At 48.2% G+C, this 24057-nt stretch overlaps 4 protein-coding genes across 5 annotated transcripts; 1 reads left to right on the top strand and 3 right to left on the bottom strand.

Annotated features, from left to right (window-relative positions):
* Positions 1-20: 20 nt before the first annotated feature.
* EAF1 (ELL associated factor 1) lies at positions 21-3984 on the bottom strand. Its single transcript, XM_078600655.1, has 6 exons — positions 3741-3984; positions 2230-2324; positions 1617-1753; positions 1215-1396; positions 819-1082; positions 21-602 (listed from the first exon to the last, which is right to left on the bottom strand). The coding sequence occupies exons 1-6, from the start codon at positions 3817-3819 to the stop codon at positions 556-558; spliced, it is 804 nt and encodes a 267-aa protein (XP_078456781.1). The 5' UTR covers positions 3820-3984; the 3' UTR covers positions 21-555.
* A 211-nt stretch (positions 3985-4195) lies between these two features.
* On the top strand, positions 4196-9316 carry METTL6 (methyltransferase 6, tRNA N3-cytidine). Its single transcript, XM_078600399.1, has 6 exons — positions 4196-4286; positions 6882-7144; positions 7456-7590; positions 8099-8269; positions 8742-8883; positions 9023-9316. The coding sequence occupies exons 1-6, from the start codon at positions 4280-4282 to the stop codon at positions 9184-9186; spliced, it is 882 nt and encodes a 293-aa protein (XP_078456525.1). The 5' UTR covers positions 4196-4279; the 3' UTR covers positions 9187-9316.
* A 1836-nt stretch (positions 9317-11152) lies between these two features.
* On the bottom strand, positions 11153-16597 carry TSN (translin). The gene is made up of 6 exons (XM_078600526.1): positions 16391-16597; positions 15192-15279; positions 13952-14048; positions 13385-13500; positions 12293-12372; positions 11153-12026 (listed from the first exon to the last, which is right to left on the bottom strand). The coding sequence occupies exons 1-6, from the start codon at positions 16454-16456 to the stop codon at positions 11766-11768; spliced, it is 708 nt and encodes a 235-aa protein (XP_078456652.1). The 5' UTR covers positions 16457-16597; the 3' UTR covers positions 11153-11765.
* A 607-nt stretch (positions 16598-17204) lies between these two features.
* Positions 17205-23163, bottom strand: LOC144722025 (uncharacterized). Of its 2 annotated transcripts, XM_078600219.1 has the most exons (5): positions 23067-23163; positions 21639-21798; positions 19717-19818; positions 18553-18678; positions 17205-18091 (listed from the first exon to the last, which is right to left on the bottom strand). In XM_078600219.1, the coding sequence occupies exons 2-5, from the start codon at positions 21789-21791 to the stop codon at positions 17957-17959; spliced, it is 516 nt and encodes a 171-aa protein (XP_078456345.1). In that variant the 5' UTR covers positions 21792-21798; positions 23067-23163; the 3' UTR covers positions 17205-17956. The 2 variants fall into 2 exon arrangements, with proteins under 2 accessions (XP_078456345.1, XP_078456257.1); XM_078600131.1 differs by lacking the exon at positions 23067-23163 and having other exon boundaries at positions 21639-21904.
* Positions 23164-24057: the final 894 nt, after the last annotated feature.

Raw genomic sequence — 24057 nt, 5'->3', positions numbered from 1 at the left:
TTAAACTAGACAATTGTCGGTTTATATTGCACAATTAGCATTTATTGTATCTGCTTTTATATGGCAACACAATCATGGTAATGGATATGTACACATGGCAAATACTAAAGAGCAAAACAAATATCCCAACTTAAAGCTTTCGTTTTACTGCAGGAATTCATATTATTTGGGTCTTTCAGTAAAGTCACGTAGATAGGTTAAACTAAATTAACAAAACACGACCACTTGTGTTGCAATCGAAACGTCATAGTTTTTTGTTATTTTCTTTGAACCTATCCACGTGACTTTACCGAAAGACCCAAATAAAATATATTATCCCAGTTAACTGTGCCAACATGTAATGTTAATGTCTTAAACGTAAGTATGATATAACAAAGAAATCTACTGAAACAGTAACATGCATTACATTTCCCTCAAATGCTATGCGATATGACAAGGGGAAATATAGGCAGGTACAGAAAATGATAATTTTAAGCATGGGATCAGCTTTGTATGAAACTAAAGTGATTGGGGTACAGATATTATCGAAAGATATTTTAGTGGATATCTTAAAAATTAGTCGTCACTGTCACTTCCAGATTCGCTCAGCTGCAAGTCACTTCCTGTAGAAAACAAAAACACATGTTACTGAGAAATTCATCATTACAAATCAATACGCAAAATTACACGTTATTTAACAGTATTTGACCTGGTCTATACAGTATTCACGAACAAGTCATTGCGGTCAGCTCGTTACAAGAAAACTACCATTGTGCAAGCATGTGCATAAGAGTAATCGTGAATCCGTTGAGTGTAAAGTGCAGCGTGTGACTACTTACTCAGTGTGCTCATGTACCCCCGGTGCTCCGAAGGCGGCTGTGCGCGGGTGGTGCCGTTGGGTAAGTTTGCTGCGGTGGGTGGAGCTGGGATCTGTGGCTGCAGCGGCGTGGGCTGAGGCTGAGAGAGGGGTTGAGTCGGGGCAGGGGAGAGCGCCACGCGGCTCTCCAATTCCTCATTGGAGCTCTCGCTGCCACTGCTCGAGCTGTCCGAGTCCGAGGAGCTGGCATTGCTCATTTCAATGGCACGGGCCTCGGCCAGAAGCTCTGTTTCAGAACATGAACATTGTTTCAGGCACAATGAATCAGCTTATTGTTTGGAAACCTGTCTTTACAGATGCAACAAAATGTTCAACCATCAAACTTGTAGTATTATTTTAGAGTTCTGATGTCACTTGCCTTTCTCGATGTCGTGCAGTGGTTCAGGAGACTGTTTTTCTTTTCCAGGTGAAGTTTTACTGCCCGTTGTTGCCCGACTTGCGCTCTTTGTCTGCCCGCTTGGCTGTCCTGCACGCCCACTCTGTTGTTGCTGCTGCTGCTGCTGCTCCATTCGGCTCTGAATCTTGCTGCTGCCTTCAAACCTAAATATGAATACAACTTCATATTCATCGTATCTAAATGTAGCAACATTGAGATGCGTTACAGACGTGGGACACACATTTGTGTAAAACAGTAAAAGGACAAGATTACTATATGAATACATATGTATCATTGCAGTCAATCATTGAATAGGGGGGGGTTAGGATTGGAGTGATGATGTACATACATTACTTTGTGGCTTTTCAAGCATTGATCACTCACCTGGTTTTCTTGACCTGGATGTTGCTGGTGAGCTTTTCCAATGTATACTCTCCCGTGTCATGGTTGATAATGAGAACACATTCCTTCATGCATGGTCTCTTGGAGCCTTTAAACACAGTTGTGGGTGGAGTAGAGCCCTGATGCACCACATACAATAATCACGAAATGGTTTCTAGAATAGTGACAATGTAAATGATGGTGAAGATATCCCACTACTGTATTAACCATTAGTTTTTTTTACCATTACGTAGTTGAATTGTAAGGCTTTTGACGTTTAGCTGAACTTAAGAAAACTGGGCCACTGCTGCGCACACGTATGTACTATGCTGAACTTATTTCGCACCGTACGTAGCTAACCGTGCTAACCGGGAGGTGCGGGGCAAGGACAAAAAACATTACACAAAAAACAATTCTAAAGAAATTAGTTTTCAATTGAGATGATTTTAAAGTGCACATCTCCAGTGGCTTCCTAATATTGGAAGAGCATTCCAGACGGCCGCAGAAGTGCGGAAGAAGCGTCACCTGTAGGCGTAACAATGGTAAAAAAAAAAATCAGTTCTAAAGGAATGAGTTTTCACTCGAGATCATAAGCCCTTGCAAGCTCACTTCCTACCTCGACGTTTGGCAGGGTGATGGTGACTTGATCGCCTTTCCCCACGTCCAGGGTGCCCTCACATGCCGTGTCGATAGAGGCTGGCTTGAAGTCGTCTATTGAACAACAGCGTGTTCAACGTACTGTGCATCAAACGAGCCGCATATGAACCTTATGGCGGTACCCCGGCTCTCGCATAATGTCCGTCATGCAGTCATTATTATTATTTTTCTTTTACACGCTTTTTATTAACTCGCTCTGTTGTTGTATCCTCAAATATTCTAAATTTTTACCCACTTCCCAATGTGGTATCGACTGCAAACTTGGTATACTTATGTCGTACTGATGACAATTTATCATAAAACAACATTTTAAAACATTATTTTTTATATGTTATGTTTCGGCTTGGCTCTAATTGCCCACGGTAAACTGACATTGCCTGTGAATGGCCACGGTCCCTTACGTTGTGGCAAGCTTCGGGGCCACTTCCTGGAGTCGTGGAGTTCTGCCATTACTAGTACGGTACATTTCATTAAAACGTGTTTTTTTTTAAGTTATTTTTTTATATTCCTTTTTTTTTAGTCTGTTAATTGTCGGCGATGCGGCAATCGACTCATCTCGACGAGCTGTACACGATGCACCATTCAAAGTATAATTTTTCGGATTTGTTTATGCTGTTTGGCGTTTTGACATCGCGGAGTAGCACTGATTTCGGCTTGATTGGTACCCCAGTCGCGGAGTTAAGTACAACCCCTGGGGAAAAAATAGCGTCCCAGACATAAAACATTTTATTGCCTCGGCCATTTAGTATTATTTGGTACCCCGGGGTACCGCCATGAGGATCATGTTCAGCCCTCAATTATACAATAAACACGTCAACATATCGATGGCCTCTCACGTAGTTCTAACACCCAAAACGACGAAAACCATGTAAATGTCTCAATCGTGTACAGTGTCTTGCTTATATTTAAACCCCAACACCCCGCAATATTCTAAGTGCTAAACAATGTCGCAGTGGTGTTTCTCCCGTGTGTGTGTTATATAAATACGTGGCAATGCCCCTTGGTATTTCCCCAACTAAACCCCCTTGGGGGTAGGTAACGTCCCCTGTGCCAACTTCATGGCGACGTCTTAAGATGAATCCCTGCAGTCACGAAAGCTTTACATCGAAATTCATGGCGACGATTCGCCCACGCTCGGTACACGAGCCGCGGGGTGGGGAGCGGTGGCTTCCCAGCCTGACACAAACAATCCCCGACAGCATTCCCGGCCACGGCTAACATCAGTGGCGAACACGTTAAGCCAACCCTGTACCCCCCCCCCCCCGCGAGCTTGCGCTTGACCAGCGCGGTGAAGTATGGTCAAACAACCCCAACAGCGCGAGGACGCCTTCATCCAGCGGTGGACTGACAAAGAGGCCTGCCAATGACGACTATAAATGTAAATTACGATAACTTCTTCATGTTCGTGTTGTTGTTGTTGTTATGATCGAGTAGTAGTGGTGGTGGTGGTGGCGTTGGTTGAACTCTCACATCGGATGGCGTGGAAGCCGGCTCGCGGCCTCCGCTCAAAGCTCTCGCCCAGGCGCAGCACGTGCTCCTCGCTGTTCATGGCTCGGCCGTCGTCTGTCACGCGACAAGAGGCAGCCGATCGAGCGACTTGACGAGCGAAAACCAAAACAAAAGGAAGATCACGCGGCAGAAACCTCCTCGCTACAAACTCGCGCCGCTTTCTTTCATTATTTCCAGGAGACGCCTGCGCAGGGCCGGCCGCGTGACCCCCCCGTGACCCCGAGTCCGCCCCCCGCCCCCCACCCCACGCGCATGCGCACTCGGCGCGCGGAAGCCGGGTCCACGTGGGCGGGACACGACGCACGTGTGCGGCCTGCGGCTCCGCGGCCGTGGAGCTTCTCTGTGAAGCAATTAACGCGCTGGTGCTGGTGGCCAATTAGCGAGGGTCCAGCCGCTGCTTTTGCTTTGTGGTGGTGGTGGTCGCTTTACAAGAGCCTCCTCCTGGGCGGCGCGTCTCGTCGGTCGTGGGGATGCGTTGATCGTCGCTGGCTGGTCACGTCATGCTGGGTTAGTGATACTCCTACTGACTGAACGACTGTCGTGTTTTCGTCTGGGCCAGCAAGCACACAGTGGGTGTACTTGGCCCTCCCCCCACCTCTCCAACCATTATATATACGCAGTGGTAGCTCTTGTAATCTCTCATTTACTTGATACAGCTGTCGTGGCTGTGACGGTTCCACCTGAAGACGGAAGCTTGTGTTGCCTCCGAAACGTCGTGATTTTTATTTTATTTTACTTTTATTAATTTTCATGTTTTACCTACGTGACTTTACCGAAAAAACCTAAGAATATGAATCCTTGCAGTCACGAAAGCTTCAAATCTAGAATGGGTGTGGGAGGTTCAATGAAGGGAAATAAACAGGTTTAGTTGACTAATCCATCGATGTAAATCCAATGTTAGAGCGAGTCAGGTTTCGTACTGTTGCAAATGATGGCCCCACATCGATGTCCTGTCTCATCAACACATGATGGGTTATTTAAAGTTATAACTTACATGAGAGAATTGAGCAGTCGAACGCTTGCCCACACAGTCGGTCTGATCTTAATTGTTCGTCCCATGAATATGTTATAGTTCGGGTTCACGTAGAGTTGACATTATTTTATGTTAGAAGTGAGTGTGGAATCAACCACAACTGCATTGTTCTGTGCCTGCGAGGTGAGCTGTATCGCATAGAGGTGTGTAAGACATACTGCCTTAGCACGCAGGACACTCAGGGAGACCAGGGCAGCTGTCCTGGTCCCACGCAAAGTTCCCCTCCAGCAGGGGCCCCGCTGTTGGTTGCTTGGACTCCTGGGGGGGCGGGGGATGAGAAGTGGCCTCCGGCAGAAGTCGCAACCGGGTACCCGATACCCGTACCCTACCCGATACCCGGCTACCCGTACCCGGCCGGGTACGGGTATCCGTTTGCGACCCTGGTGCGGCCGGGTACGGGTAGACCGTGAGTCACTGGTGAGTAACTGTTTGTCACTCATTTCCCAACGTCTTGTCTCTTCTCACAATTCAAGTTCCTAGAATCAACCCACCCGCGCCTGCAACATGGCTTCATCCCAGAGGTCGCAATCAGGTACCCGATACCCTACCCGTACCCGGCCGGGTACGGGTACCCGTTTGCGACCCTGGTGCGGCCGGGTACGGGTAAGGAATCAAAACCCGTTTGCGACCTCTGGCCTCCGGGGATCGAGGAGCGCCGCCTCCAGGCAGAGGGGACGCGGGGCGGTGACACGCGGAGTGCGCTCACAGTGGAGTCGGCGTTGTGTGCGCGGACCGTGGGGCGGATTGGTGGTTCAGAAGCTTTATACTGGAGGAATCCGATGAGCTATAAAGCTCTTTTTCACAGATGCCCAGTAGTTTCACAGATGTCCAAGTTGGATGTGAAAACGTGTGGGAATCTTAATTTCATGAGCTGGATGCAGAAACAAGAGTGAATATGATGTGTAAACTCGTATAGAACATATCAGAATTGGTTTAGGGTTTTGCTTAGAGCTAGTCTTTCATCCGCTCAGCCTCATACCAACCGCTCATACCAACCCGCACTCACCAGCATGGTGAAGTGCCTTCGCATATATCTTCCCCCAGTGGTGGTACAGATCGTCTCCAGGCACTTGAATTTCTGATGTCATCATCCATGATGACAGCAGCAGTGCGGCTGAAGGTGTAAGTGATGTTAAGAATAACTTGGTGAGAAGACGCCTTGATTGACCATTACTAGAAAACACGTGCATGGAGTACGACCACCAGGGAGATGGGCGTCATGAAATCTGCTCGTTTGCAGGTGCGAGATCAGGGATGTGCAAACCTGCGGCTCTTTAAGGACTTTTTCGTGACGTTATTTATTAAGGACCGTCTCGTCCTCACATGTATCGCGGCTCTTTGAATGTAGAGGTTTTTTTTAACACGTAGGCTTTCGCGACCAATATTGTTCATAATCAACGATTTTTGGGTTTAGATCGCGTTATTTATAAATGTGTTGTAACCCTCCACCACCCGACACGGCCAATCAGTAAAAAAGTGTCACGTTTACAAAAGACAAATAGTTCACTGCTTTAGCCCACCGGTGTGTTGAAGCATGAAACCACAACATTTACAATTTGAGTACGACGTTTCGCTGGTAATTGCATCCAGCATCATCGGGCAATTCGCCAGAATGGTGAGGCTCTGCTGTGTCTCCCGTTCTTATATAGAGCAGCAGCAGGGTGACGTCATCATTGCCCGATAATGCTGGATGCAATTACCAGCGAAACGTCGTACTCAAATTGTAAATGTTGTGGTTTCATGCTTCAACACACCGGTGGGCTAAAGCAGTGAACTATTTGTCTTTTGTCAACGTGACACTTTTTTACTGATTGGCCGTGTTGGGTGGTGGAGGGTTACAACACATTTATAAATAACGCGATCTAAACCCAAAAATCGTTGATTATGTAGAGGTTTTTGTTACCGAATTCGAACAAAATGTATCTTGTTATTTTGGCAGCCGACCTCTGTGCTAGATGCATTCCTCCTGCATCGCAGGATCGCGAGAGATGGAAGCAGCCTGGAGAGACCTGAATCAGTGGGTTGAGCATGGCCGATGATGTTGACGACCAAAGACACTTTCTTTGCAGCTCGAGAAGCAGAGGCGGCGACGGCGACGGCGGCAGCGGCAGTGCCCGTCCAGGCGAGGGCGTGCGGGGCTCGGTCGCTCTCCCCCGAGGAGCGGGAGAGGCTGCAGCGCGACTCGGCGCTGGTGGCCGAGTTCAAGCAGACCAAGCTCGAGCAGGAGGCGCGCAGGAACTGGGACCTGTTCTACAAGCGGAACTCGACACGCTTCTTCAAGGACCGCCACTGGACGACCCGCGAGTTCCAGGAGCTCGGCGCCTGCAGAGAGGTGTGGATCGGTTGATTCGTGTCCGGAAAAAATCAATGTCAAGATTCACGTGTAGATGATATGGCCAAAAATGCATCGCCTTAGCGACATGGACAATTTTTGGTAGTGGAGTTGTCTGTGCATCTATTTATTTTCCCCTAAAAGACGAAAATTCGCACTTGCCAACACGTGAATCAAGTGCTTTAGAGCTAAAAGTACTTGATGGGGACTTTGTCCAGGAGAGGTGAAGACCTCATCTGAATTTTGATACTTCACAACTGGAAGAGAGTCTCCCACCCCATTTAACAAAATCTTATGCTTTTGTACTCCAGAGTGAAAACCAGAGGCTGGTGATCCTGGAGGCTGGGTGTGGAGTTGGGAACTGTCTCTTCCCACTCCTCGAAGAGGATCCCAACATCTTTGTCTACGCGTGCGATTTTTCTCCCCGTGCTGTTGACTTTGTTAAGGTATGTGTAGCAGGTGTGTAGGATTACCTGGATGAATTGTCACCAAATCTGCAGTTGCTCATTGAGGTGTTCACCCAGAGTTAGCATTCATCTGCAGGATCAGTCTCCACTGATTGTTCATCTACAGTGATCGCTATGCTGCAAGGCGATGAAAGCGTGGTGTGGAGGCCGACTGTAATGTTTTGTTATATTTTGCAGCCTTGTGAGTTTCTGAGCAACCTCTGCCAGCCAGTTTCTGGATCTTCTTTACACCACATAGCCAGATCATTCGAGAACGCGAACAAACAATGCAGAATATTCCACGCTGCGCCTTCCCCGGCATTATGTATGTTGAACTTCTTTCGCACCGTACATACCCAACCATGTTAATCGGAGGCATTACTGGATGGTAGAGCAGTTGCAGACCGGATACGGATGCAAGCAACGTAGGTTTACATCTAGCAAATTAACGAGTACGAATTTTATATTGCTTTATTGGATTAAAAAAAAAAAATTCTTGTCGTTGCAGAGCAACCCCTTGTACAGTAAAGAGCGCTGCTTGGCTTTCCAGTGTGACCTCACGCAGAATTCCCTCGTGGAGAATGTGCCGGAAGGGACGGTAGACGCGGTGACACTCATATTTGTCCTATCTGCTATCCACCCCGACAACATGGATGCAGCTCTGCACAATATCTACAAGGTGGGTAGACATCAAACCGCATCTAGCACAAGAATCCATAGTTTGAGCACGATATAGCATCCTTGAAATGTTCTTGTTTCAGTCCAAATTGATGACGTTCGAGCAAAACATAGATTTGTAATAATGTAAAGGTGTGAAGCACGTTACTAAAGAGCATATCGATGTCATCATATCGGTCACACCATCACCAAACCAGTGCACCTTGGTATAGGTTTTGTGGATTCACGCCATCCCGACTGCATTTTAGGCTACATGAAGAGCCACAACGAATATATGTTGAACTTATTTCGCACCGTACCAAGCCAACCGTGCTAATCGGTGGTGCGGGAATGGACAACAAACTAAACACAAAAAGCAGTTATGTTGCATAATAATGAAGAGGGAATGGAAAGCCGGGCAGGGCAATATCTGTACATGTGAGCGTGGCGTTTTCCCTGCACACCTGGGGACAACAGTGCTCGCTCCGCTCCAGGTGCTGAAGCCAGGAGGACGCGTCCTGTTCAGGGACTACGGTCTGCACGACCACGCCATGCTGCGATTCAAGCCTGGCCACAAACTCTCGGAGAATTTCTACGTCCGTCAAGATGGAACCAGGGCATACTTCTTTTCAGATGGTATTACATTGATAGAAAAGTAAATTGTAGTCCTAAGCATCAAATATATTTATAAATGTGATAAACTATAGGTCACATGTTTATTTATTGATTATGCAGCATGGGAAACATGTTGTCTGATGTTTTATTTTTTCAACAGACGTTGTGGAAAAACTCTTCATCGGTACGGGCTACGTGGTGCTGGAGAATGAATATGTTGTGCGCAAGACTGTCAACATCAAAGAGGGCCTGAGTGTGCCCAGGATTTTCATTCAGGGGAAATTCCAAAAACCCTCAGGAGATGAACATAAACCTGCTTCGTGATTACTCGTGATACTTCACAATAGAGTGGGGCTCCTGTGCGGTCAACTACAACTGTACACTGCTGGACTAAAGTCTCCCTGCACCTTTGCCTTCACACAATCCAACTCTCTCCGGCACAAACTGATCTTAACGCTCCACTTCCGTGATGCACGTCCTCCTATGGATCATGAGTCGCCCTGTACACTCCAAATGCGGTGCAGAACGTGACATAGTTCATAATCACCAACATTACTACCACCACCATTCTCATCATGAACATAATCCTCATCCACAGTGGTCTACCCACATCTGGACAAAGGCCTTCTTCCCACCCCATCGCAATCCCTTCCAGTGCAGCGATACCGCACATCATCTCACGCCTGTACGTGAACCCATCTTCTCGCTCCACCTCCTCAGTGGTCAACTTTGGTGTTCCCCTTTGCGTACCGAAAATGGCGTGCTAATGCACAGCACAGCTGGAGACCAAGGATGTCGTGAGGGTTGGTTAGAGATATCGCCTCTAAGATGCAAAATTGGGAGAACTCCACAAAAGGCCCAGACCAAATTTTCTCTGATGGCTGAACGAGTGCAGAGGAGACCAAACAGCCACCGTTAAACTCGACAGATTCCGCTCACTACTCTTTCTACATATTTGTCCTTCCCCCACACCTCTGATTGGCAGGGTTGGCTAAGTCCCGTGCGAAAGAAGTTCAGCATACTACAACAGAGAAGTAAACTCAGATTAAATTATACAATTCAAATCTCGGCTGAATTTGTCTTCGACAGCAAAGGTGTCAATATAACCAGGTTCTAGGGCAGGAGTCAATGGGAAAACAAAAGGGAGGATGCAATAGTTTGAGGCAATTCGACACAAGTCAAATATGCAAGAGCCTACACTAACTGTAATCAGCTGAGTACTTGGGTTATAAACAAATCAACAGGACCAGGATTTAAAGGCAACCTGGTCTGTGCTCGCGTCTTCACCCCAGCCTGAGGTGCCATATGTAGGCGATATTCGGAGTCCCTAAATCCATGCAGGCACTCGCTTCATTGCATTTGTCTGAGCAGCTCAAATGAAGTAGCCCCGACTGCCTCCTGGTAGTTGGTGGCAGTAGATCCAGAAACGCTCTGAGTCCTCATTGCTCTTCAGGGGCAACGTGCACTTCCTCACGGCTCATTCCTACTGCTCGTGGTGGCCCGTTCGTAATGCTGGGGCATGCGCCTCGCCATTCGTTCATGTTGAGCTAATGTGGGCGATGCTCCACAATCGTTTTCCGCCGTAATTTGTATTCTTTCAGATATGGGTATCGCTGGTGGAGCATTTAATGATCTTCCCGAGTTGCCCTGAATTAGTGCTGGTCCTTCAATTGCTGACATCTTTACGGCCATAGGACAGGCAGGGCACTAACGACGCACAAACGAGATCATGCTCAAGCTAATTGGGACACTGCCCAGCCACAGTACACATCAATATTACCATCAATATATCATCATAAACTCCACCATCGTCACTACCACCAACATCGATAATGCATTGTAAGACTCTCAAACGCGGTGGCAGGAGAAATTTTCCGCCACTTTCATGCGACTCCTGTTAACTGCAAAATCGCCGTGGATAATGAGTTTCCGTTAACAGATTGCAGCTGCGGCTAAGTTACAGGCCATAGGTTTGTGGATAAGAGCTATTTTATTTAACAGTATTTTCATAATCATTTTTGCAATGCTGTTCCATTATAAAATACATGGTTTTACCATGAAGCACACTCGAGAATGGATATGTTCTTAAGTACTGTATTGTTACTCGTTCTAAAGTCTTGTTTGCACAATGTTATTTGGGAGATGTCGCGGAAATGCTTTGAATCATGCAAGGAGAAAATGGCGTTGTAAATGTATACGTTCAGCTAAGATGAGAACATTGCCTGATTACAGCAAGAGATGTCTGCTACGTAGTAGTTTGGTGATACAATTACAAGGACAACACGAGAAATACTAACCGTAAACTTTAATTGAAATGAGTGAATGCTCCTATGAAGCATATCATTTATACAGAATACTATTCAGGATTTAAGCTGCAAGAATATTTCAAGATGTAACAAACATTTTTTACACTGTTTAGGCATGCAGCAACGCAAAATATATAAACAAAAAATCCTATGTTCAAAAGATTCCTTCTGTTCCTTAGCTACTATCGAAAAGCTTCTCAATGTAGATGTATAGCAAGAGGTATTTTTTCAATAAAACAGATGAAACCATTTCTGAGCATTTCTGATGAAATCACTATTTATAAAGGCCCATAACCTCTCTACTTAGCTCTTTACAAGACTTTTCATTTGCCATTAATGTAAATTATATTACCAGCCAACAAAATATAAAGCTTGTAACGACGTAGTTGCTTGACAAAATTCTAGCTCACAATGGAATGAACACAAGGTAAAAAATGCTCTTCATACTTCCGAGTGGTAAGGAAAACTCACACGTATGCCTTCCGTATGCATTTCAACGTCTCGCCAAACTCACCAAGCTTTCCTGTCGCAGCATTCCTCATTTTACAAATGTACTCCTATTTTTATCCTCTTGAATATCACTGGAATTCGCCCACACTACGGCTTGCTTTCTTCATCTTTACCACCGGCGTTGTCCTGCGACTGATCGGTGGGCTTTGTGAGACCACGGATCGTCAGGTCGTACACCACCTCCTCCACCTTCTTCACGTCGTACTTGAGGCCATCGTAGCGCTTGCGCAGCGAGTCGTTCTTCAAGTTGAGCGAACGGAAGCCAGCGTCCAGCTCGTGCACAAACGCCGCCACTCGAATGGGCCGCCCATAATCCCCGGCTGTCACGCTGTTTACTGCCAGGCGTGCCTGCGGTAATAACAACGGTCAACAATATTCCGTGTAAAACTGCAATGCATGGCAGATTGCTACAACCACGCATGTACCACTAGCCCATAATATAATTGGACAGGTAAATCGGTGTTAAATGTGAATGTATATTGCTGAAATCAACTTTAATCAGAAAATGTAGGTGAAAAAACATACATTACTGCCAATTATTCTAAGGATTTGCTAATTTTGTAGTACAGTATTGGGATTGAAAACCATTCCAAAGTTACAAGGAGGCTCCTTACCAATTCACTGGCCATCATCAGCAGCCCAGTGAGGTAATCATCCAGGTCCAGATGGAAGCCTTTCTCCTGCTGCACCTCAACTGCACACATGAAAGCAGTCACTTAACAATCTGCAAATTCAACGTTTACTCAGAATAAACATACACAGCTTAAAATGTCCTGCAAACCTGGTCCCGTGTGACAATTTACAACACCAATCACCACAGCTTTCAAATTAATCAAGAGATCCCATTCTTTACACCTAGGCTACACAATGGGTGATGTAAAATAGACGCATCACAAATATTAATTTCATCGTGACTTCTATAGCAATCTAAACTATGTAAAGCAATGTCTCCCGTTTCAAATTCAGGTTTAATTTGTTTAGCCAGCAAACACCTCAAGAAAACAGGGGAGTCTCATTGCAACATCAGACCTGCGTCACCAACAATTAAAAAACAAAGTTCAGCAATATAGTAAAGTAATTAGAACAAAAAGCTATTGCGTCAAATAAAGAATCATAAATATAGCACATCGTCAATGTGAACTCACAACTACATATTCCCTGCAGCACAAATCAGCTCGGAACACATTACCTACAGAGCGATCATGGATAAACTACGCTACAGACACATTCATAATTAAACAGATATAGGTTGACTAGAGTACGAATGTGACTTTATTCCCATCCCACATCGAAGTTATGGCACTAGCTTTTAACAAGCAAGCCAGTCGTTTAAATATGCCCATGTGATAAAGCAAAAATTAACCCGTAAAAACAAAGTTTTTCACTATAAATCCTTTATATGCGTGGCAGCTAGTCTTCTCGTCCTCTGGCTTGAGATGGCTGCCACCTATGGGTCAGATGATTGTCTGGCAGCATTAAGCAATTGGTAAATAAATATTTTAAAAAAATTCCCTAAACAGTGTAAAATTTTGGAAAAAATTTTTCACGAAAATGCATTGTCACGCACAAAGAGTCTGTGTGCAAAATGTCAGCTCGATTGGATCACGGGAAGTGGGTTAAAAAACGACCGAAAGATTTGCACGGTCCTAAGCAAGCAAGCAAGTGAACTTAATATAAAGGATTTAAAAAGATATCACCGTACTCACTTCCAAGGATTTTGGCAGCTTCCTCCCGCGAGATCAGGCTCTCGGCTTCCAGGTACACAAGCAGGGCGGCTAGATAGCTGAGGCGCTGCAGCACAAACCGCCAGTGGTCATGAAATCTACAGAGGAGCAGCAATTCCAAGCAGTGTCAACAGCGAGCACAAACCACAGATGCCTGCATCCTTCAGGGGTTCCTGCACCTCGGACAAAAAAAAACAGAACAAGTTTAAAATCCCACCATGCATAGATACTCTTAAATGTGTCTGCAATGTGATCTCTTGAAAACAAAATTTAACGGGCATAATGTTCACCAGTGTATTAACACAATTGATGTTAAAAGCTTGTACGATTCAGGCTATTGCCAAACATTGCCTTTTAATTTGAAAATATGCAAATTATTACCTCTGTCACCCTCCTTCAGACATTAACTACACCGAATGTAAATCTAAAATACAAAGCGACATTTTCTCAGGTTATGAATTACTATATTGAAGGAAACACCGGATGGAAAGCTGTCATATTTATTAAAATAGCTGTCAAAAGCATTCTCCTCAAGTGGTTTCTCCCCACCTGTAGTAATACTCCGGAGGGAACTTGGTCTTGAGTACAGCAAAGTGAACTTTAACTTCTTCGAAGCGCTCTCTTGCCTTCTGACAGATAGTTGGCACTGCACAACGACACAAAGTTAGTCACAAGTTCGCTTCCCTGGCGCCTCTAGTTGTGCACCGTGTGTGATGTTTAGTGGAATCATTTTGAATCACTATACATTACTGGATTGTGAATGTCCTCACCGGTATTACATTATCATCTGGATCTGTTATATTAAGCTACAAGTTCATTTAAACATTTTCATTTTTGACCAGACAAGAGCCTTTTTGATTAAAACTCAAAAGGCCACTTTTATGTCTGATGTGCGTAAAAACCATGATTATTTTGTTTATATATGGTAAGTATGGATGAGTTCCTACATCAATTGCGCATTAATTATTGTATTAATACGATTCCATTGTTTGTATGCTCGTTTGCCTAGAAAGGCCACGCCCAGTCCCACGACTCTAACCTTCACAATCATAAATCCATTCATGAATTTCTCATTTCGTTCATTTAAATACTCATTCATTTTTCTCATTCATACGTTACTCCATTTTAATTACTCATTCGTTAAATAAAACATTTACGTGTGAATCCATCAAATTCGACATCCATGTCAAAGCTGATTATTAGATATATATCTGTTCTCAGTTGTGCCGCATAGATCTTCATGATGGGCGGTCTGGTTTGTACGCAGTCTTGTTCGGCATCATGTCCGACGTTTCGCACCACGTGGTGCTGGGACCTTTTAAAATCCTTTATATTAAGTTAACTTGCTTGCTTGCGCGCTTACGACCGTGCAAATCTTTCGGTCGTTTTTTTAACCCACTTCCCGTGATCCAATCGAGCTGACATTTTGCACACAGACTCGTTGTGCGTGACAATTTATTTTCGTGAAAAAAAATTCCAAAATTTTCCACTTTTTAGTAAAAAAAAATTCATATTTAATTTAAAATACCAATTTGATAAAAATGAAACTCTTACTCAAGAAAAACAAAAATGAATAATAAAATAAAACCGATGCCACGCATATAAAGGATTTATCGTAAAAAACTTTGTTTTTACGGGTTAATTTTTTCACGAAATTCACTCCGTTTTTTTGTTTACGAAGCTCCCACCCAGCACGTGGAACGGGAGGATCATGCTCGACGTTTGGCTCCACATGAGAGCGCGAGAAATCTCTGATGCGGAGCCGTGTCCCGTGGCTGTCCCCACGCACCGGGCTGCAGGCCCTGGTGCACGCCCTGCAGCAGCGTCAGCGTCTCCCGCGCCGTCTGCTCCAGCGCCTGCACCGTCTCCCGGATCTCCTGCGGGACAACCTCATCATCAGTCGCCGGCATCATCAGCCGTGGTCAATACACTCCTGGATGTAGGCGCTGTCGCAAGCCTGCTAGATGTAATAATCCGCACCTAGCACATTGACATCAAGCAATTTCATTGATGCATCTCCTCTGTGGATGTCTTCTTGGAAGCGTTTCATTCATCATCAGTAGGTGAAGGTGCAGCCCTGCAATTGCTTGACTACGCCTCTGCTTGCGGCATGGCCTCCTCTAGAAAGAGGGGCCACTCAAGGGAGCTACAGAGAGTCGCTTTAAGGGTAATTGGCCTACTCTTCAATGGTGACCAGTACACATGGAAGATGTCGCCATACCCACACCTCACCCTACCACACAATCTGCAGATCAACTGTGGTGTTGTACCCGCTAATACCGCCGGATAAACAACGACGTGCCCGTTTTGATTTAAAGCTTTCGTGACTGCAGGGATTCATATTCTTGGTTCTTTCGATAAAGTCACGTAGAAGGGAAATTATAAAGTAATGCTAACATTAAACAATCAAAATTCTCACGTTTCGACTGCAACACAAGCAATCATCATTAGGTGTGAAATCCACAGCCAATTGTTTCAGGGGCCGCTCTGAGAGATCGAACCCGCAATCTCTGGAGCTCATCGTGCGAACCATCACACTACGGTAGCACCCCCCCCCCCACCACTCAATGAGAACATAAATCCAATACAATAGCTGCCATAGTGCTTTGTCAATCCACAGCGGGCCTCCCCACGCGTTCTCACTCACGGGGATTGTTTAACAGTACGTATTGCTTGACCATACTTCACCGCGCTGGTCGTCAGCACGTCAGGAGCAGAGGACACGGGGCTCGTTCGCATTCTCCACCAACGTTAGCCGGGGCCGGGAAATCGAACAGTATTGTCGTGATCTGCGCGTCGCGCGCTAACCACTCCATTGGCGATCCTGCAGTAGCCATCACGAGGAGTTTATCGATTCTGCAAATTCGGAAAATCGGAGCCGCGTGAACGGGTGTCCCTCCCTCCCTCTCTCCTCCACGACTTCTCCCGTCTCGCGTGACACAAACACACGCGGGGCCACCATCGCCTCCCTCCTCCCCCCGCCTTCACCTCGCGTTTCTCCTGCTCCACGCTCAGAGACTTGTTCACGGACAGGAACATGTCCAGCACCGACATGGCGGGGCCCTGGCTAGGGGCGAGGGAGGCTGCGGCGGCGGCTGCTGTCGAGGAGGAGACGGCGGCGTGAGGACCGGGCCGAGTGAGAAGCCGACGGTGTCAGAATTGTTCGCCCACGTGCGAACCTCAACTCCGCCTCCGCAACCGATGACGTAGCAACAACAATAATAAATAATAAAACACGCGGCCGCCGATGCCGTGGCGGCCATCTTACACAGGGAGGAGGACGCCGTGCGCATTGGAAAGCACGGGGGGTGTCGTCATCAGCGGGTGACTGACGCCCCCCCCCACCCACTGCTGGACGTGTTCCCTGGGTAAGATGGCCGCGATAGCTCACGCGGGAGCGGGGATCCCCCCCCCGCCCCCACTGGATCCGCGATATTCTTCCCGCGAACGGCGCGAGAGTTGCAGATATCGCGATATCGCGTTACACACGACGCGATATCGTGATGCGATACGATATCGTGATGCGATACGATATCACGATATAACGCGATATCGCGATATCGCAACAACACGTCACACACACACACGCATGTCGTGACGATATACTTGCTGTGACAGTGATGCACAAGCAAACGAAACATCAACAAATTCGCGAATAACGCCGTGGCTTTAAAATGGAAAATAGGCGCGCAATGGTGATATAAATTAGGGCCATTGGCCGAAACGTCGCCTCAACTGGTCCTGTAACATTAAAATAAACATTCACACAAAACTTTCTAGAAACGGTTATGTCAAACTTTGCTTCATTTAAAATGTATAGAAATGTTTAATTCAGTTTGTACTCGAATACACACTTTCCATTGTAAACAGTCATGCAATACATGTACATCCATTACAGTAGTTTCCCCACCAGAATACAAAATATAAGGTAGCTATGAAGTTACAAAATGGAGATATTTGATCCGAGACCTAAAATTGTCATTGTAAATCATCCCAACAATAGTTTTTTCAATGACATGCAGCCACATGGCCTACATAGGTGGAACATGTCTTCCTTTAAGGGAGTTCGTGTCACCCGTGTGCAGGGCTTGATTTAGGGGGAGGAATCGAGACATTTTTGCATTGCCCAACATTCCAGAGGGGTGCCTATGTCAGTGATAACTGGGGATATTGCATCTGTGTGTATGTGTAGAGATGTAGGCAGTGCGCGCTGTTGAGCGGGTGCAATCGAGGACGAGCAGGTGTGCGCGTTGGGGCAGGAGGTTTGTGCCGGAGAGACGGGAGGTAGGAGAGAGTAGGTGATATGCAGAGTAGGCGAGATGCAGAGTTGGTGAGGAGTAGATGAGAGCGGGTAGTAGAAGCAGAGTGTGTCGTGACGGTGGCAGTCATAGCAGTGCCTATAACTGGTGCGAGAGTAGACTTAATAAAGTGTAAGCAGGTTACTTGTAACTCCGTGTCGGTGTGTAATTTCAAGACACTCCATATGTATGTAAAGGAACGAGCAGAGAATGTGGGGAGGCAGTGGTCTTGTCTGCCCCGATGTCCCTCCTAAGCTTATGCAGACTTCTGCAGCAGCATGTCAATGTAGGCAACGTCCTGCAGGTCTTCCTCCAGGACTCCCAGCTCGCTCATGAGCTGCCTCGCTACGCGCTCCCCTTCTTCAGAACTCTGGCCTTCTTCCAGCACCACCTACACAAGCACACGCGGAGGCGTGTGCACGGTGAGTAGCAAACACCAGATGTCAAAGGTGGTCAAAAACTGAAAGGACTATATGTTACAATTGGGAGCAGCGGCAATCAGTTTGTGGGTAAAGCACACTGTCAAACATTAGCCTTACTCCTACCCCTAATCAACAATTCATCAACCGTGTACAGGTACTTGCTCTCACACTGCGCGTACAGCCTTACTCTTAACGCTGCCTCGCAGTGGTTTAGCGGGGGCCCATGGGCTAGAGAGGCTCAGGTGCTAGACTACAAAGAGGGGCAGGGGCATTCATGCCAACCAAGCTACATCACTGTTACCCCAACAGTTATCCTGTCCAAAATAAGTAAAACCTATTTGCTGTACTGTCCCACACAGTGATGTCATTCCTCTATTGTTTACGTGGTGCTTAACACAATCCAAAGCAGCTCCCAAAGGAGGAGATTCACCTCCAGCTCCATGAAGTCCCCGAGCCCCTCTACGGCGTCGATGTGCACGCGCGTTTGTCCCACCAAGTAGAGCAGCCGCTCCTTGCGCACCTCCCCCCTCACGGCCAGCGCTTGAGACAGCACGTCCTGCACGGACAGACGGTTCCATGCACCGGCATCGCACCGTGGCCACAGCCCTCTCACCCTTCTTCACTCCGGAGAGGACTCCCAAGTTACTAATGGGCAGTTCTTTCACAAGATGTCAACTTATCGGCATCTCTTGACGGAGTGATGTATTACGGGGGTTGTGGCCAAAATGTATGTAATACCATGATTTCTAGTCAACAATGAATATGCAAAGGGGAAAACCACAATTGTATTTGGAGCATAACATTAAAAGTTTTTTTTATGAGCCCAAATGTAAAATTGTACACCTTAACCCTTTTCCGTTCCGAGAAGTCTGCAAGTTACAGCGTGGGTCCCGTTCACCGCTGAATCTTGGAACACGCAAGCAGTTCGCGTTGAATCTATTTAGAGGCATAGAGCGCCATTGTTTTTAAAGACCGTATTTACCACAGAAAACTGTAGCGACATGACCACACTCTATGATAGCTGGTGCCAAACTGTGCCACACACCTACCCGAATGCCCTTGTGGGAGCCTCGGTACCGATAAAGTTATTTTCTTTTTTCTTTTCTTTGATACTGTTCCGATGACGTACACATACGTCATGTACGTCATCGGGAACGGAATGTGCGTCATCAGAACGGGAAAGGGTAAACATGCCCTCAGCAGCAGCATCTGGAGAAAGCTAGAGAGAAAGAATGCCCAAAACAAAACCCAACCTGCAATAAAACACACTGGGATTTACACACTTGTGTGCATAATTTGTGTCAAATACGGCATTCCTCAATATACCGAAACAGATACGTTCCTGAACAGTTGTTCATAAAGCAAAATTCCGTACATCGAACGATATTTTTCCATTGACTGCCATTATATAAAGACGTAATAAAATCACACTTTAAAATAAGCAAATTATGTTCAGCACATTTTATGAAAAATATATAATTTTACGATGAAATAATAATTATAACAAACATATTTGAACTCTCAAAACACAGACTAATGAACCTTCCACCATGTTTAATGTAAATGAATGTACACAGTCAGTGAATGAATTTACCCCAAGTCCCACTGGGTCTGCCGTTGGGGTGAGGGTGTAGTTTGATGTTTTGGGTCCACTCGTGTCTGGTCGGTCGTAAAACATGAGCTTGCCCGTGCCATCCTAGAGCACACAACACAAATCATCTCATGATGCATATTTGTAAAAGATTATGAGAATGTATAAATTTGTATCGGGGTTTATTGTTCAACTTAATTCTCATCACATTAAATGTGTAATCCATAAACAATCATACCACATCAACAGGTTAACATTAATGATTTAAAGCGGACTGCGAAAAGGCAAACCCATCCAAACATGTGACAATGTCTCGCCAATCACATTATCATTACACTGTACAGTACATCAACACAGTACATTCATACATAAACTGTATTAATTCAAACTCTTATACCATCACATCGGCGTCTTTGCGTGCATTTAAGACCACTTTGAAACAAACCTACGTGAAACACGCCAGGTAATCCTACAATTGCTACGAGTTAGGCACGGAGAAAATGTAGGAATGTATGAATGTTGAACTTCTTTCGCACCGTACGTAGCCAACTGTGCTAATCGGAGGTGCGGGAGAAGAACAATAACGTGGGTATGTGGGGGAAGAGGGCGGCGGTAGGCAGGGGGGAACTCGTGGACGTGCAGCAGACAGGCAGACAGACACAATGGGCAGAGGAGACCCCGGAAATAAAATGCAGTCAGTGACTTGCAGGAGTTGGTGAATCTCAACTGAGAAGAGACTCACAATGAAGTGTAGCAAGTAGGTTTTGGTGGGCAGGTAGACACGGGGTGGGGGGGGGGGGGCTGGTAGACACGGGGTGGGGGGGGCAGGTAGACACGGGGGGGGGGCAGGTAGACACAGGGGGGGGGGCAGGTAGACACAGGGGGGGGGGCAGGTAGACGTGGGGGGTGGTGGGCAGGTAGACAGACACGGGGGGGGGGCAGGTAGATACGGGGGGAGGGGGCTGGTAGACACGGGGTGGGGGGGGGGCTGGTAGACACGGGGTGGGGGGGGGGTAGGTAGACACGGGGGGGGGGCAGGTAGACGGGGGGGGGTGGTACAGGTAGACAGACACGGGGGGGGTAGGTAGATACGGGGGGGGGCTGGTAGACACGGGGTGGGGCGGGGCAGGTAGACACGGGGGGGGGGGGGGGCAGGTAGACACGTGGGGGGGGGCAGGCAGACACGTGGGGGGGGGGACAGGCAGACACGTGGGGGGGGGGGCAGGTAGACACGGGGGGGGGGCAGGCAGACACGTGGGGGGGGGACAGGCAGACACGTGGGGGGGGGACAGGCAGACACGTGGGGGGGGGGCAGGTAGACACGGGGGGGGGACAGGCAGACACGTGGGGGGGGGACAGGCAGACACGTGGGGGGGGGGCAGGTAGACACGTGGGGGGGGGCAGGCAGACACGTGGGGGGGGGACAGGCAGACACGTGGGGGGGGGGCAGGTAGACACGTGGGGGGGGGCAGGCAGACACGTGGGGGGGGGACAGGCAGACACGTGGGGGGGGGGGCAGGTAGACACGGGGGGGGGGGGCGGATAGACACGGGGGGCAGGGGGCTGGTAGACACGGGGTGGGGGGGGCAGGTAAACACGGGGGGGGCAGGTAGACGTGGGGGGGGGGGCGTGGGCAGGTAGACGTGGGGGGGGGCAGGTAGATACGGGGGAGGGGGGGCAGGTAGACACGTGGGGGGGGGCAGGTAGACACGGGGGGGGCAGGTAGACGTGGGGGGGGGGGGCGTGGGCAGGTAGACGTGGGGGGGGGCAGGTAGACATACACGGGGGGGGGGGGGCAGGTAGATACGGGGGAGGGGGGGCAGGTAGACACGTGGGGGGGGGGGGGGGCAGGCAGACACGTGTGGTGTGGGCAGGTTGACAGACACGTGGGGGGGGGGGGGGCAGGCAGACACAGCGGTGCTCACGCTGAAGTGTCGCAGCTTGAGGCGGCCCCGCGTCACCACGTAGAAGGTGTCGCGCTGCGCGATTCGCTTCCCGGGGCCGCCGCTGAGCCGCTCGGCGGCGGCGCGCAGCGTGGCCACGTCCCGGACGCGGGCCTTCACCTCCACGTTACGCATCGCTGCACTGCTCTCACACACACACACACAGGCAAAGACAAAGATCCCCCGTATAGCCTTTACAGACTGGAGGGGCAAGGATAAATGGCCGTCCATAAATGACGTCACGCACTTAGGGGGGGGGTCAGACATTTGTGATGTGTAACGAGGGGAGGGGGGGGTTGAGAAATGTGACGTCACATCAAAATGAGCAACTTTAAATGAATATAGACAACACGTTCTACTTAATTAAATAGACTTTTTAATAATGTTTTCTCCTACAACATCAGAGTGCAACGCCACATTAAATACACACTACAATGACAATAGTTTAAAGCGATTTGAAGCATGTTTTATTCTTTTGGGGGGGGGGGCAGAGCTTTGTGACGTCATATTTGAGGGGGTCTGACTTTTTGTGACGCCGTGTGACAAAGGGGGGGGTCAAGAATCTTCCAAAATCGCGTGACGTCATTTATGGACGGCCCCCAAGTGCTGTTAGCGAGCACCTATGAAGGCCGGAACGGTACACGAAGGGGATGGGTGGCCAGCACCACGCCCGACCGCCTTTGTCTCCCCAGTGGCGATGTTTACACACCGCTCCAGGTACTCATTTCAGGCTGAGTCGACCTAGGAGAGGCCCAGGACCGGTTCAGATAATCGTCACTGGTGTTGGCCGTGAGCGGGAATCGAACCCGGGTCGCCAGGCTCATAGCGCAGCGCGCTAACCGCTACACCACCGCTCCCTACACACAGACACACACACATCGACACACACAGACACACACAGAGACACACACACACAGATACACACACAGAGATACAGAGACACACACACACAGACACACACAGAGACACACACAGACACACACACAGAGACACACAGAGATACACACACAGACACACACAGAGAGACACACACACAGAGACACACAGAGAGAGAGACACAGAGAGACACACACACAGACACACACACAAAGAGACACACAGAGATACACACAGAGACATACACACAGACACACACAGCCACACACAGAGACACACATACACAGAGCCACACACAGAGACACACACACACAGAGACACACACACACACAGAGACAGACACACAGAGACACACACAGAGACAGACACACAGAGACACACAGGCACAGAGACACACACACACACAGAGAGACAGACACACACACACAGACGGACTGTTGACGCACGTGCTCTATGAGCGGAGCACCCACGAAGGCCGGCACAGGCTCACGCCACACCACGTGGAGAGGGAATTCGACCCCGACGCCGCCTCACCAGAACCGTGGCCGTTCCCGTCTCGGCTTCTGTCACGACGGAGGTGGAAGCCGAGCGGGCTGCGGTGCCCGGAGCCGTGACAATGTCGCCCTCTCTCGGTCACTGTGGAGACAAAGACAAAGATCCCCAGTGTGGCTTTAATAGACTTGGGGCAAGTGCTGTTAGCGAGTAGCACCTGTGATAGGTGGAACGGTACACGAGGGGGTGGATGGCCAGCACCACGCCCGACCGCCTTTGTCTCCCCAGCGGCGATGTTTACTATACACCGCACCAGGTACACCATTTGAGGCTGAGTCGACCTAGGGAATGCCGAGGATCCGCACTGGGTACTCATTTGAGGCTGAGTCGACCTAGGGAATGCCCAGGATCGGTTCAAATAATCGTCACTTGGTGTTGGCCATAAGCGGCCAACGCGCTAACCCCTACACGACCGCTCCCCACAGTGGAGAACAACACATGCCACACCACACGAAGAACAGACACCTATGCGCTTAGAAGGGCCATTGCCCGAAACATCGCTGGTTGATTTATCTTCAAGTCGCAGTGTTTGGTGCTTGTGGCACCGCTGCCAACGCAGCACTGTGGCACCAGGTAATAATTTGTGAATAAAATGTGCACTGAAGCTGACTTTATTGAGGACAATATTGGAATATAGCAATGGAGATTGGTTGATAACGATTCATTGAATAAAGATACAGGGATACTGTAAAATACTATGAAGCAAAACCAAGTTTCAACATTGATGCGGTAACCGTGGACTTTTAAGAGTGTCACGTGTTTGATTAACACATGTTTGCTATGCGTGTGTAATGCGGGCGTTAACGGCCTAGCGGGTATGACGTCACGGGGGGAGGGGTTAGGTCACGTGGGGGGAGAGGGGTAAGCTCTTAAGGGAGAGAACCGGAAGAGACAGGGAGAGTGTGGGAATAAAGACAGGGTGAGGCCACGCAGGGCAGAGGGTGGAGAGTGGCGAGATCGCCACGCGGTGAGA

The sequence above is a fragment of the Lampetra planeri genome, chromosome 1, assembly GCF_965212315.1.
Source record: "Lampetra planeri chromosome 1, kcLamPlan1.2.h2, whole genome shotgun sequence".
Classification (NCBI taxonomy): Eukaryota; Metazoa; Chordata; class Hyperoartia; order Petromyzontiformes; family Petromyzontidae; genus Lampetra; species Lampetra planeri.
The sequence above is the reverse complement of the archived record's forward strand: the minus strand, read 5'-3'. Positions and strand labels throughout refer to the sequence as shown.